Raw genomic sequence first — 15,696 nt, forward strand, 5'->3', positions numbered from 1 at the left:
CGATTGCTGATGCCACTGCCGAATTAATCTAGATCCAAGTCTTCTTGCGTGAGCTCGGGATCTCGCAAGCGCGAGTGCCTAGCCTATGGTGTGACAACATTTGTGGTACCTATTTGTTCACCAATCCAACATTTCATCAATGGACGAAGCATGTTGAGGTTGATTATCACTTCGTTTGTGAATGAGTATCGACTCGTCAGCTTGATGTGCGACTCATATCTTCCAAGGATCAACCCGCCGATATCATAATAAAGCCACTGCGAGCTCCTTCTTTTAGTAGTTTTAGGTGCAATCTGAACTTAGTAGTACATCATCCAGATTGAGGGGGGGTTAAACATAGAATAGATCATATCTATACACAGTAAGATAATCTACTGATTTCCTGTTTGTTACACGGGTCAATGAGAATATACTGATTTCCTAGTTTGTTACCATGGATCAAAGCTCACCATGTAATCCTCATTATATACATCTATAAATACATGAGGTCGTGACCCATATAGGTCACAGTGACATTCAACCTAACCGATCTCACGACTTTTACATGCTTTTATGCACATTTAAAATATTTGATACCTAATGTCTAATATAAAAATCAATTTAACTTAATGTTATGAAAAATAAATGTTGAGGGGTTGCCTAATTTAAGGGATGATAATAATATCTACATTGATACCAAACTAATACTCAAAGTAGTATACCTCTCAAAATTCTTGATGAGTAGCCAGAAATGCATGATGAGCTGGCTAACAGACCTCGCATTTAGTTAAATATAATCGGCGGGCGGGCGGACGGGCGGACGGGTAGAGGAGAGAGAGCTGCATTCCGGACGGCATCGGATAAACCGGAAGGCAAGAGCAACTGCAGGCGACGCAAATTTCTGGAAGATTTTTTTAACCTAAACGGCCACAACGCGCCATTGGGGGTGATGGTATTGTACAGCATTAGATGCTCGCACGGCTGGAGTTTCTTTAGAGCCGTCAAGCCCATCCCTCTTTCTCTCAAAACGAGTATCCACAAGCCCCGCCTCTTCTCTAACATGCCAATACAAAACGGTTAGATTTCTTAAGAAGCTTGGACGCGATGATTTTGTGTGTATTGACTGTAAATTCGGACCTAATTTTCATTTTCTTGTGTTTGTTTGTCTGAATGATAGTTTATGGAGGCTCAGTTCATCGAGTTTATGATGCATTGCTGTTGGATGCTGGAGGAACGTTATTGCAGTTGGCAAAGCCAGTTGAAGAGACTTACGCATCCATTGGATCCAAATATGGTGAGTTTTTTTTTTTTTTTTTTTCTTGGCATAGTTTCTACATCTTCACCTGAATTTTATGCTTAATTAGATAAACAATTTCCAGCTTTTTCTGGTGAATTGTCTATAATTCCTTACAGCAGTTTGTTTAAAAATAGATCTGAGTCTTTTTTTAATCATAATTTTAGTACTTCAAAAACTATAATTTGGTGTTTTATGTTTCTAGATGAAACGGGTAATAAATTGTTTGAGCTTCAGCTTAGTTTCAAGTTAAGTTAGCAGTGGAGATAAAGTCTCTTTCGGGATGTGCATTGACTAATAAATAACTAACTCAAATCAGCTTATCCTAGACTTTACATGGTGGAGAACTCAGAAAATTCTAGTCTCCCAATGTCTACCTGCTTCCTCTTCTATTTGGGATCTTAGTTTGTGGTATCCCACCTTGGTTGGGGAGGAAACACCCTTTATAAGGGTGTGAAAACCTTTCCCTAGCAGGCGCGTTTTAAAAACTTTGAGGGAAAGCTCGAGCGCTGGGCCCTGAAGGGGTGAATTGTGATATCCCACATTGGTTGGGGAGGAGAACGAAACACTCTTTACAAGCGTGTGGAAGGTTTTAAAAACCTTGAGCGAATGCCCGAGAGGGAAAGCCCAAAGAGGACAATATCTGCTAGCGGTGGGCCTAGGCCGTTACACAGTTTTAGGAGGAATTTCTCTGATTTTCTCTGATTTGGAGATTGAAAATTCTAGTTCACTCTTTTTTTTATCAGAAAGATGTAAAAAATGGACCCTTGGAATGGATGTGGCCTTTTCCATTAGATCTCTAGTTCAAAAGTTGAGTGAAAAGGACGAAGTCATTGGAAACTCCTTGGTTAGCTTCATATGGAAATCTATGGTCCCTAAAAAGGTTAAGGTCCTCTATTGATTTTTTCTCCTAGTTGGTGTCTTTTCTGCTAAAGGAATGTGAAAGACAGTCCGACTTCTTTTTCTCTCCGGCCCGTATGCTTCTTCATGCTAGAATGCTCTTCTCAGATGTTTTAAGATTTCTTGGGCTTTTCCTTAAAATAGATCCAACGGTCTTCTTCTACTTATTTCTAGAACTTTCTTTCATGGTCGGGTCTGAGTCCTTTGATTTAACACGGTGGTAACTCTAATCAGGAGACTATGGGTCAAAGGGAATAAGAGGATTTTTCAAGGGGAAGTCATGCCACAAAATTCCACCCTTCTACTTGGTGCTTCCTCTCTAATGAGTTCTTTTTGTAAACTCCCAGGCTCTTTAGGGATATATCATCTTCTTTTTTGTTCATCGCATACGTCTCATTTCCTATAATAAAATAACTAGATCAAATTGCTAGAAGGAAAAATCGACATTTACTTGAAGTAGCATATGGTGTAAGACTTTTCATGTTGTTCCTAACATTTTGTGGGTTTGTAGCCCTCACTCTCGTCAATCTAATAAATAGGCTTTTCTAGTAAAGCCTTAAATTTCAAAATCCTTCTTGCATGCTCTCCCAACAACTTGCATGTATAGATATAGTAAGTATTTATGTTCATGTACCTAGCCAATTTTAATATATATTTTATTGTGGAGCTGTTAAATGCATTTTCTTTGGGTATCCTTCGTGTAAAAAATGACACAAGTGTTTTGATCATCAAAGAAAAGAAACTTGTTGTATTTGTTCTAGATGTTCAAAGGACATTGAAACTGTGCCGAATTTCCTATTGAAAACGGTCTCTTATATCCTAAGTTGTCAAATAGTCATAGAGTTGTGAAAGCAGACTTGTTTGTTCCATGAAGTTCTTGTAATGACTCACTTCTCGATGTCTCAAATAAGAGGTCACCACATAGACTCGAGGGTAAAAAGACGGTAAAATTTTTCAATTTGTAAAGCAAGGAAAATCTGATGTTAACATAGTTCCAAAAGTACAAAACAATATCCGCAAAGTCAAATTAAAGCGGTTTACATAATATTAAAATTTCGAGAAGCAACATTATAATAATATTAAAATGACAAGATGGAAGATGACTCAATCTGAAGGCCACCCCCTATAGCTGCATGGTTCTGTACGCTCTCACTGTCGACAGTGGTCTATATTCCATTTGGAAAAAAATAGAAGAACATAGGATGAATATAAACATACTCAGTAAATAACCTACTTATAGGCTCTCACTAGATTTATTATTCCTTACTATGGTCTCTTAGGCTATGTGCTCATATTCTAACTCTAACATTAGCCAATTTGTATTAGCCGTATAAGGCTTATACGTTCCTAAGGTATATAACTAAGCCCTTTAGGCCATAATGTAGAGTTAGGTTGTACTTATCTCTAATGTTTACGTTTCCCAAAGTCTATCTTGTACACTATACATATACATAAACCAGTACTTTGACCACCTGCACTCCATATGAGCGGTCTACTAGGTGCACCCTAATAGCATACCCTTTATGACTTATGGCGTCCCTTGTGGGTATCAACTAACCTTTGTGCATCAAATAGACCCTAACCATGCTAGGAAAGTTCACAATTAAGAGTTGTGTTCTAATAGTCCCTATTGATTGCCTGGTCACCCGAAAATACCTGTGGGACCTAATGTAGGTTTTAAGACTTAAGGGAATATGCAATTAATTGCTTTTGTTCATGCATATATTCATCTAGGCTCTCTAAGGTACATAACATATATGTAATATATTATTCGGGCATACAAAGGTATTTAATCCCAATAACATAATACCATGCATAATACATACCTATAGGTCCAACATGCTCAATCAACAAATTTACAAACATACGAGACATGCTGGAGTCCTCATAAAGATAGGACTAATCAGAGTTCACAACATACAAGTGGAAGCTTTAAACATAATATCACGCTAATCCAGAAAACGAATAAATTTCTAGGCTTCAACTATATACACAACTTGATCATTTAGGTTGATCATCATGCTTTCTAACAAATAGACAACTTGATGAAATAGGTTTATCATCATGCTTCCTAATAAATTTATCTCATTGTCTTAATCGACCCCTACAAGTATTGCTTAAAAATAATCCATGTGGCTACTTACCTATTATAGACTTCTCGAGATAGGTTCGGGTCTAAGAGTATTTTTAATTTATTTTTTAAAAGCCTTCAAAGAGGTTCTAAATTGAGTCAAAATATAAGTATCATTGAAGTGGGGGTGAAAATTGGTTCAAATTGATGTAGATCACGGAAAATAGGGGTTTCGATTTGGTTGGACCAAAACTGGTCCAACTGAACCGACTAGGCCCGGTACAATTGGACTGGTTGGGCCTGGTTCTAACGAACTGACTTGAAGTAGTTCACTCGGATGGGTTCCCTCCTTTTCTACTTCTTTACCTACCCTTGGTGTCTTCTCTCTTCTCCACGCAGAAGTTCATGCATAAGACCACGACCCTCCTTCTCTCTATAGGTTTCTCGTCACTACAGATCATGAACGTGCCTTCCTTCATCAAGTAACCTAAAGGTCTCCTTGGTACAGATTGCGAGTTGCAGAGGCCGATTCTTAGCCTCGTGAGTTCCTCTACTCAGCTCTGTCCTGCTACACTCTCACTCAAGGTTTCCTTGTTGAAAATTCCATGATTCTGAGTTGCAACATGTTCTCAAAGGGGTGAGATAATGGGTGAGTCCATGGTTTTCTCTCTCTCTTGCAATTTTGTTATCCAAGACAATGGTGAGTCCATGGGCGAGACAAGTATAAACTATCTTGCTCTCAATTCTCCATTTGTTTTCAGAGAGATACCTGTTCCTTTTGTAATTTAAAAAGGCTAAAAAAAATTCTAGATGCTAAGTAAAATTAAATCTAGCTAAATCCCTAAATATTAGGTAACAGTACAGATAAATAAATAGCTAGATACTAGGTAACAATTTAGAAAATTAGGAAGGTCAACTATTTCCCTGATTTAAACTAATTACATAAATATCTCTTAACTTAAGAATAGGAATTACACAAATATTCCTTAAATTAAGGTCATTCCTTGCATACTCCCCTCAAGCTGATTATCTATTCCTACCTTGTACATTAACTCATGAAACATTGAACTGCGGAGTCATTTTGATAGTATGTCTGCAAGTTGAAGTTGTGAAGGCACATAAATTAATACATTCTATCCCCTTCAATTTTTCCTTGGTAAAATGTTGATCAATTTCAATATGTTTTGTTCTATCATGCTGGATAGGATTATATGCACTATTGACAACTGATATGTTGTTGTCATATAACTTTATTGGATCTTCTCCCTTAATCCGTAAGTCATCAAGGATTATCTTCAACCATAAGAGTTCACAGAGCTCTTTATGTAATAACTTGGAATTTTGATTAGACAAATGATCTAGCCACCACATTTTTGCTTTTAAGTGTGCTATGTTTGGTCTAGTGTAAGCTAGATATATGAGCCTCCCTACTAGCCTCTGGCACGTTTATCTGTCCACTGCAAGTTCTTCTTTAGACTCACCCAATTTCTAATGCGGATCCATCGGTATTGGTGCAGGTTTACATCTACTTTCCTTGTTTCCATCAATAAATTCATCACATATTTCTATTGTGATATGAAAATGTCCCGAGTTAAGTGCACTACTTAAATGTCGAGAAAGTACTTAAGTCTTCCAAGTTTTTTTATCTCAAATTCTTTCATTAAATTACTTATAAGTTCAATTTTTTCATATTTATTATCTCCATTGACTATGATGTTATCTACAAATACTAGAAATATTGTAACTCCCCTTGATTTTGAATGCTTGATAAAGAGAATGTGATCTCCTTGAGTTTGTTTATACTCACAATCTTTCATTACCATCGTGACACACGGCTTCGCACGCTCCTGTCATCAACAGTGGTCTACACTCCATAACAATAGAATAACATTGAATGAGTATAAAGATACTTAGTAAGCAACCTACTTGTAGGCTCTTGTTGGACTTAATCCTATACACAGAAACTTAGGCTATGTGCTCATAACTGTCCCTAGCGATAGACAAATTGTGGCTTAACGTCTGTACCAAACTTTGTAGTCACTGTGTAATTAACTTTCGATGCCTTTCTCGAGGCACAATCACATCGTGGATTGTGACACATAGCTTCGCACGCTCTTGCCATCAAAAGTAGTCTACACTCCATCTGAAGAAAAAAAAAATAGAATAGCATGGGATGCATATAAAAATATTCAGTAAGCAACCTACTTGTAGGCTCTTGTCAGACTTAATCCTATACACAGAAACTTAGACTATGTGCTCATAACTGTCCTTAGTGATAGCAAACTGTGGCTTAACGTTTGGACTACAAGGTTCACAACCTTGGGGTTTTCTGTTTTTTTCTTGGCTCTGGGTTTCACGTATGTCTAGGTCCTTCGTTAGTCTTGCGCAAAGTGCACCTCGAGTTGCTGTGGCCCTTGGAAAGACCTTAGAGTAATACTCACAAGTCTGGAAGAGCCCTTTTTGCTCTAAACGGTGACCATACTCCATACAGATACCTACTAAACTCTGATTAGTGAATTCTCCCTAGTGGTGCCAGACAACATCTACTTGTTTCTAAGATCAGTAAACTACTTGTCACTATGCCCTTTCCAGGCAGGAACAGTAAACTACCTGCTCATATACCCTCATGTGGTTAGAACAATAAAACTACCCGCCTTTGGAATAGTACCTACTTGTTACTTTACCTTTGCAGGCTAGAATAGTAAAACTACCTATCTGGAAGAGTAAAGATGTCATGGCTCTCCCCACTAGGCACCATTGATAAATACTTCAGTAGTACACCCTCTATTACTCCTAAAATCCTCTATGGGTGACAACTAAGCCATGGGTAAAAAGTAGACCCTTACCTCTGTTGGTTAGTTCACGAATAGGGGTTGTCCCCCAAGGGACCTGGTCAACCCAAGGAGTCTATGGAACTCATGACTAGGTGCTAGAACCAAAATACGCGAAACATTAACTTATAGTCTATGGAAACCATAACTAGCACTATATGGCACATAGCAATAGTCTACTCATGACTGACCCTAAATCATGCATAATAAACGTATAAAGGCATATAACATGCTTGTCATGCTTATTAAGTGAGAATAATCCAACCTCAACATACTGGAAAGCATAGAAGCCTAATGATCTATAAGAGTTCACATTCATGCGTACGGAAGTTATATAACCGTAAATAGGACTAAGTGGTAATTGTTCACATTATCTAAGCACAATTATTATGAGACTAGGTCAAAATGGGCTCCTAAACATTATACTCGATCATTGTCCTCAATCCCAATCAACTCCTACAAGTATTTCTTGGAAACTTACTCCATATGGTTACCTACTTGATTGTAGACTTCCTGAGATTGTTTCGGGTTTTCAAGGATATTCTAAATTTCTTCAAAATTCTTCAATATGCCCTAAATTAAGTCAAAAGAATAAAATGGCTGAAAATGGCTAGCTTCAAATTTGTTAAAGAGAAGGTTGAGAAACTAACCATGGACTGTATGATCATCTTCTCCAACTTGCGTGCCATTTTGCTTTCTTTCTTTTTTTATTTTGAAAAAAATCTTTTATTTATTTTCTTAAACTGCCAGGTGTTACATTTGGGATGTCAATGTTATCATGCTTTTTATCTATTGCTATTCAACTAGTTGTAAATCTCAATCTCCCTTGCATTTTAAAGTTCGCCGTTTTTACAGTAAATAACTTAGTCACCTGCTTCTGCCGTTCATCAATTATATGTTTCTTTGTTCTTCTAGTCATTATGATTACGTTGAATTTAGGTCTAGTAAGCACTCCTGCTGATATAAAGCAAGGATTTAAGAAGGCATTTTCTGGTCCATGGCCTCAAAAGCTTCGTTACCAGGTTCTTATTCTCTCTCTTGTTAGTTGGTTAAGTTGCACGCAGAGTCAAACCAAGACTAAATTCTGCAGTTGTCTCTCTATATCTCTAAGTTTGAGGAAATGCATGACTTGCGTGATCTGCTAACTCGTGTACAGAGATTGTAGTGCTTGGTTGCTTTATATGTTTACGTGATCTACTATTGAACTAGAATATAGTTTAGTGAGGTCCTATCCACTATTTAGAGTTAGGTAGATGGATATTATCTCCCCCTGGCAAGGCTACAGGCCTCGTAATACTACAAACGTTTTTCATTCAATGGCTAATAGGTTCCCCCTTCAGGGTTTAATGCCGTCACACTGTTGAGGGGAGATATGGCTTGAAGCAACAAAGTTATGCTTTATTTATCTTGTTAGTTACCTATTTGACCTTCTTGTCCAAGATGATTTTTTTTAATGATTCTCCTTCCTTAATTACATTGACTGAAGAGTTCCTTTGCAATCTATGTTGACTTTGGGGCTTGTGCAGAATTCTTTTATGCACTGTTCCTTGGGGTTTTTTTATGCACTGTTCGACCTTCTTGTCTGATTTTTGTTTTGTCCTATCATTTACTGAAGGATGAATTCTGTTTTCTTTTTGTCTTTTTTTTTTTGAAGATATTCACATTTTTTCTTCTCTGGAAGGATTTTTGTATTTTACCAATTTTAAGATTTATTAAAAGTATAGGAATTAAATCCTTACATTACCAAAATGTGATTCTAACCTATATTATTTTTCTTACTTTTATCTAAAAGGTTGACAAGGAAACGTTTATATGAGCACATGGGGTAGATCTTATTGGACATAGTTAATCTTCCATATCAAAAAACAAACAAAAGAAAAAATAAGAAAAAGCTTGCGTCAACCTTCAAAGTCTCTCTTCTTTATCAGTCACTATATCTGAGAAAACAATAGTCGATCAGGTTTTATACTCATGATTTAAGATTTATTGAACTGTTTCATGTTCCTCTGTGTTCTCCATTCTTGCTATAAACCTTTACTATCCTCCCTATTTTTCAAAATAAGTACCATGACAGTTTGTTGTTTTTATCTTCCATAATACTTTCCTTCAGTTGATGCTTTATTGTGGAAAAAGCTACCCCATTGTTGGTTGTGTACTATATTGACAGGGAGATGGAAGGCCATTTTGGAAACTTGTCGTTTCAGAGGCCACTGGTTGTGCTGATGATAGTTACTTTGAAGATGTCTATCAGGTGATGTTTTATGAACAATCTTATTTAGTATTTATGTTACAACCTGATTTTCGAGCTTGCCCAGACACGGATCGCAACTGGGATTGACTCAACGGTGTTAAGACGGTCAAATTTTTTGTAAATAAAAACAAAGGAAATTTAAAACATAATATTCAAATATTTTCATTATATGAAAATAGAGTTTATACCTAAGTAGTTTTTAAATACAAAATAAGGAACGGACACAAAACATTAAAACCAAAATGAAGTTGGAGGTTAGGGTGTGGCTTGTCTAGGGCACCTGCTCCAAAGTCCGCTCCCAACCTCGACCATCTCCTTAGTTACTTGAAAAAATGGAAAACATGGAGTGAGTACAAAAAAAAATTAGGTCCTTAGATTCTATTTTGTAGCCTACTTGTAGGCTCTTAATTGTATTCTTAAGGTATGGTAAGGTAGTACTCTTTCTTGTCATGCTTTTGTTCTTGACCTAAAAAATTAGGTCCTTAAATTCTATTCTTGAGCTCTTAGTTCTTGTCATGATCTTGTCCAAGGACATGGTCATAGGTTCTGAGTTCTTGTCATGATCTTGCCCAAGGACATGGTCATAGGTTCTGAGTTCTTGTCATGATCTTGCCCAAGGACATGGTCATAGGTTCTGAGTTCTTGTCATGATCTTGCCCAAGGACATGGTCATAGGTTCTGAGTTCTTGTCATGATCTTGCCCAAGGACATGGTCATAGGTTCTGAGTTCTTGTCATGATCTTGCGCAAGGACATGATCGTAGGTTATGAGTTCTTGACCATAGTTCTGAGGTTAAGAACTTGTATCTTGATCTATGTTGTAGTTTTTATCCTTGAATCCTAGTTCTTGACATTGATTCTTGTCCTTAATTCTTGTTGTCATTGGTTCTTGTTCTTGTTCTTGTTCTATTCTTATTCTTATTCTTATTCTTATTTCTGGTTTCTGTTTTCTGTTCCATTAGACGCTCCCTTAGGATTTATAATACAAGACATGAATTTAACAACCTGTGTCTAAGGCTTCATGCGTTCCAAACGACACAGTTTGAACCTACGTCCAACGATTTCATTCATTCTAAACGACATAGTCTAAACCTATATCTAAGGCTTCATGCGTTCCCTGCAATACAGTCAATCTACATCCAAAACTTCTTACGTTCCAAGCTATGTTGTATGAACCTTTTTAAGACTTCATATGTTTCAAGTGACGCAGTTTGAAAACCTATGCCCAAGGTTTAATACAGCTATAGGTTTAATACAGTCTAAGTGGCATAGTCTGAAACCTACGTCCAAAGCTTCATATGTTCCAAGCGGCGTAGTATGGAACTTGCATCCAAGGTTTCCTACGTTCCAAGCAATGCAGCCTGTAAACCTACATCCAAGTCTTCTTGCATTTTAAAGGATATAATTTCAGTCATGAACATGTTGTCTAGAGATTTCTTGGGTTTGTGAGTCTTAGGACTTTGGTCCTTTGTTGTTTGCACCCAACATTCTTCTTATCTTAGTGGAATTAGGGCTTATGTTGTACTTCTCTTTAGTTCTTGTCCTTGAAGCATTTTCTAGGGATTCTTGAGGCATAAGTCTTGACTTACTTTCTTAAACCCTATTTCAACCTCATAAGTCAGGAACCTTTCCTAGTAACATGCATAAATCATTTAAGATATATTTAAAGTATCTTAAAGTCATAACATATTTCTTGAACATTCTAGAAAGATAATAAATCTTGGTTAGGGAGTCATCATTAGGGGTAATCTTGTTTTTTCCCTTAAGCCTTAACTTATCCCCTTAACTTGGTTTTAGTTCTAAACTTGATCCAAAATCTTGTAATCTTCGGGAAACCTTCATATCCTTATATAGAGGTCTTACTTAAAAATATAGAGGTCTTACTTAAAATCTTGAGTCATTTGGAGAGTGTTTGATCTTGAAATACCTTAAAGGAACCTTAAGGGCATTTAGGGAAATTTAGGGGCTATTTACCACCCCAGACTTGGTTCAAGTTTCAACCGTGGTCCAATAGTTCTAAAATTTTGCATAATCCTTAAACATCATAAGATAAGATCTCTTATAAAGTTTCTATCACATTTGGAGGTCATTTGGGTCATGAACCAAAGGTAGTTTACCCCTTGAGCATTATGGTCACTTTACTTCATTGCTTGGTTTAGCTACTTAACCTTGTCCAATGAACCCAAAATTTCACACTTAACCTTAATATGACATACTATGCCTAGCATTAATATTTCATGAGCAACGGAAAGTGGGTTATTTTTAACATTACTGGATTCCCTTGCAAAACGCTCGGTTTGAGTCCTTAACTTACGGTTCTCGATATTCCTCTTCCATAATCTTTTAAATCAAACTTAATTAAAGGGGTTCATATTAATTTCCAAGCAATTCCTACTACTATTTCTTAAGAAAAGTCCAAGATGGCTACTTACCACTTAGTGCTCGAGGCATCAATTCTCAAGCTTCCAGTATCCGATTTGTTCCAAATTTTGTTTGACAGCTGAGAAGTGGAAATTACTACAAGGGGAGTAAGATTCGGATTACCTTGTTGATCGAATATCTCAAGGCAAGAATATTATTTGAGATTCGAATCACTCTACAAGCAAGATTGATCATGTCGAGCTTGAATGATTCTACATGCAACCTAAACTACATAGAATTGCAAAGAAACTTAGTCATGGCCTAAAGAAAGCACAAATACTCTTTTTACTATATTTTCCAAGTCTACTTACAAATACAACATACATGGCTTTATATAGCCTAAAAATGAAACGATTAAAGGCATTCCAAGAGTTATAACATTCATACTTTATGGCCATAATTGACCCTTATGTAAATGTAACCTAAAGTAAATAAAAAGTCTTAAAATATATTAATGAAATACAATAATTCTAAATTACTCTAAATTGTAATCCACCCAAAATTTATAACAATGAACCTTCATTCTTTTTCAATGTGTGCATGAATTCAAATATCTTTTGATAATTTCAACAACATTTTCTTCACATCTTCATTGAAATATATTGTATGATTGATGTTTCTTGGTTCATATCAACCGTTTTCTTAGGGAGTCTAGTTCTTAGAACCATCAAGAATTTCATGAGAACTAGTCTGGAAGGGGGTTAAATTTGAAAAAAGAAAAACCGAGAGGAGATTGAAATTTGGGTTGACGTGGCCAATCCAGTTGAACCAGCCACGTCATTGTCTTCTTCATCAGAAAGGAAGCAGATACCCAAGTAGCATGTAGCCGCCAACTGAAAGTCCATCTTTCCAGCTCATTCTAGAGTGTTTCTCTCCTTGATTTCTTCATGAAACTTGGCGATGGAATATCAAGGAAGAGGTAGGGATTTGTTTCATACCTTGAGGTGCACGGTAGCATGAGTTATAGCTCGCCAAAGTACATCCAAAACTATTTTCTTCACCGGTGCAAACCCACAAAAATTTCTTATCGGTTAGAACGATTGAGACACTTTCAAGCCATGATTTCTGAGACACTTTCAAGCCATGATTTCTGAACAAAACTTCTTACTTATACCCTTCAAGCTTAAGAAATTATTTTGGAGGGATGACTTTGCAGAATCATGGTCAATTTTGGAGTCCAACTTTCAACCTGCAACTCAACCCAAAATGCCAAACTGGGTCCTCTTGGGTAGCTTGATCCAGGACAAGTTAGGTAGGAAATTCAAACTTACCCCTAAATCTTACCCGAGAACAATTTTCTTCAATTGGACATGCTCTTGAGCTTGTTGGCCTTTGAGATCTTCTTTGAAAATGATCCATGATGGTGCAGAAACTGAACTTGATATGCCTCACTCGAAGAATTTATGTGTAGCTTTGGATTGGATTTTTTAATCTTTCCTTAAGATTCTTAAATGCGGGACGTATGGGGCATATAGGTTAGAGATACTTTCAACGCTCGATTTCTTCACCAAAGTTGTGGGTAATCTTGTTTAGAACATGTAGAAACAAGTTTGGAAAGAAGTGGTGGACTACAACTCTCGAATTTGGAAGAAATCCGAGAAAGGGAAAACCAAAATCTAAACGTTGATTACTCACGATTAAAGGCTCGATAGTGCTTGATTCTTGCTTCAAATGATTGTCCCTATTTTTTAATTTATAGAGGAAGTTAAATTGACCTTGAAATGTCCAAAACCGCTATGTATTTGAAATCAAACTTTCTGCAAGTTCTGAGGAAAATATCTTCTCCTAGCTCGTCGACCTTCATGTTGAATTGTAGTCGTTGAATTTGTTGAGGTGTGTCACATATCCAAGTTTGGAGAAAATCCAACAGCTGGATTTCAAGATTTGATCGATTTTGTGCAGGCTGCCCACTGCAGTGTATCAGATTTTCTGATCAGTGGCTATTTCGTAAACATTTTGAGCTTCAGGAATATTTTGGTACATTTTATTATTTCTACCAGAAAAATCCAAACTTTTTCTAAAAATCCTTTACTCTTTTTTTGGTCCTTTTTTTCTTCGAACATCTTGAAATTCTGTCTCTAATTAAAAATCCGGTAAGTTTCTTAAAAATTGGCAAAATTACCTTTATGCCCTTTAAGCTTACTTTTTCTTTTCCCATCCTTTTCCTTTTCCAAATATCTTGGGTCCTTATGAAACCTTGTTTGGGCATTAACATATCATACTTAGGTTCCCTAAACTTTCCTTACGTCCTTCAGGCTTTCCTTTGGATCCGTTAAAACCTTCTTGGGTGCCTTAACCTATTTGGGGGTGCCAATCTTTATGGAGTAGAACATGATTTGCATGGCTTGTTACAACCATGTGTGAGAGATCTATTTTCCAAAGGAAAACAAGACAACTATTCTTTTGTTTGGCTCTTTGGTTGATTACTTTTCTTTGTTTTTCATCATTAAAATGGTTCCTCTGTTTTGGCATTTGTTCAGTACTATGCAAATGGTGACGCATGGCATCTTCCACCTGGAGCTTATGCAGCCCTGACCGTTTTGAAAGATGCTGGAGGTTAATAAATTCCAAGTTTTTCCTTCACCTCCATTAATAACATTGAGATAGATGGAGAACTTTTGTGTATACTTAGTATTTTTAATGCTATGGGATTTTTTGCTCAGTAAAGGTGGCTGTTGTGTCCAACTTTGACACTCGCTTAAGGAAGCTGTTGAAGGATCTAAATGTGTTAGATATGTGAGCATGTTTCTCTTTACTTCTTCATGTCTGTTTAATGACTTCTACGAGTTCTGTGTAGGAAACAAGCTGAGTATCTTATGTCACAAGGAATTTTATCTTTCAGGTTTGATGCTGTCATAATTTCGGCAGAAGTTGGTTATGAAAAACCAGATGGACAAATATTTGAAGCTGCGTTAGGTACAGTACACATTAGTTATGGGAACCAACCAAGTTCTTAAATCTTTACGTGAGTTAATTTGTTCCCGTGTTTCATCGATAAGAACTTTCGTCCTCGAAACTAGTTCAATTTCAGTTAGTGTATGTATGGTTTGTGTTTGTAGAAAGATGAGGTTGGATGGTTTGTTGTAGATGAACTCGGAGTGGCAGCGAACAAAGCTGTACATGTTGGAGATGATCAGAAGGCAGACAAGGAAGGAGCAAATGGTGTTGGAATAGCTTGCTGGTAAGAGCATTGATTTCTGGTTCTGATTGATTCTTATTATTCCCTGGGATCTCATGGCAATGAATGTGTGGTGTGTATAAGCAGGCTATGGGGAAAAGATGTGACGACCTTCCAGGACGTTCAAAACCGAATCCTCATTTGTTCTTGAAATGAGGAAATGGGTATGAATCTTGGCTGGTTTCTTTGGAACTCTTTATATTTGGTCTTTGTTGTTCATGATACGCAAAATTCTGATAGGGAATAAAGAGAACACTAGAATCTATACTTGTTTGCATCAAGCTTAGGTTAAACTAGAATTCCAAGTACTATAATCAGGTAACATTTGTTCGTGAAACCTCTTGAATAGAGCATACTAAATTATCCTAAATCATTGGTTTGAAATTAGTTATTAGTTAGATATTTAACCTTTTATGGAAGATATACTAAAAAAATATTGTTAAGCAATGAGTAGTTTCTTGTCTCTACTTCTATCAAACATTTTAATCAAAGATGGAAGGTTAAATTCATTTAAAAGATGAAAATTTTCTTTCAATATTTGGAAATAAATTCTCTTGTGTGATGCATTAGGTATGTTTTTTTTTTCAGAAAAGAAATCTAAACATTCATTTTTACATATTTGACAAATGAACTCGAGAATATTAATAGACTCCGAAATGACAATAAGATAGAAAGTTTAGTTTAGTTTAGTTTTTGCCATTAAATGTAATTATTTATCATTAGTCTTTACTTTGAAAATTTGTATCTTTTTATCTTAAATATGTCATTCATA

General features: G+C 36.4%; 1 protein-coding gene across 3 annotated transcripts; it reads left to right on the top strand.

Annotated features, from left to right (window-relative positions):
* Positions 1-744: 744 nt before the first annotated feature.
* LOC111471858 (haloacid dehalogenase-like hydrolase domain-containing protein 3) lies at positions 745-15,371 on the top strand. 3 transcript variants are annotated; one of them, XM_023117524.1, is made up of 10 exons: positions 745-1,055; positions 1,157-1,273; positions 8,015-8,097; positions 9,243-9,326; positions 14,227-14,302; positions 14,410-14,482; positions 14,589-14,662; positions 14,834-14,927; positions 15,012-15,124; positions 15,191-15,371. In XM_023117524.1, the coding sequence occupies exons 1-9, from the start codon at positions 929-931 to the stop codon at positions 15,073-15,075; spliced, it is 792 nt and encodes a 263-aa protein (XP_022973292.1). In that variant the 5' UTR covers positions 745-928; the 3' UTR covers positions 15,076-15,124; positions 15,191-15,371. The 3 variants fall into 3 exon arrangements, with proteins under 3 accessions (XP_022973292.1, XP_022973293.1, XP_022973291.1); XM_023117523.1 differs by having other exon boundaries at positions 748-1,055; positions 15,012-15,371; XM_023117525.1 differs by lacking the exons at positions 15,012-15,124; positions 15,191-15,371 and having other exon boundaries at positions 14,806-14,853.
* The last annotated feature ends 325 nt before the right edge of the window (positions 15,372-15,696 follow it).

The sequence above is a fragment of the Cucurbita maxima genome, unplaced genomic scaffold (genome assembly GCF_002738345.1).
Source record: "Cucurbita maxima cultivar Rimu unplaced genomic scaffold, Cmax_1.0 Cma_Scf00059, whole genome shotgun sequence".
Classification (NCBI taxonomy): domain Eukaryota; kingdom Viridiplantae; phylum Streptophyta; class Magnoliopsida; order Cucurbitales; family Cucurbitaceae; genus Cucurbita; species Cucurbita maxima.

Bases quoted from the DNA above. Each gene is read 5' to 3' on its own strand.
- LOC111471858 (XM_023117524.1), top strand. From the start codon at position 929: ATGGTATTGTACAGCATTAGATGCTCGCACGGCTGGAGTTTCTTTAGA. The intron at 14,303-14,409 runs GTTAATAAATTC...TTTTTTGCTCAG, and splicing joins CGTTTTGAAAGATGCTGGAG to TAAAGGTGGCTGTTGTGTCC. The intron at 14,928-15,011 runs GTAAGAGCATTG...GTGTATAAGCAG, and splicing joins GGTGTTGGAATAGCTTGCTG to GCTATGGGGAAAAGATGTGA.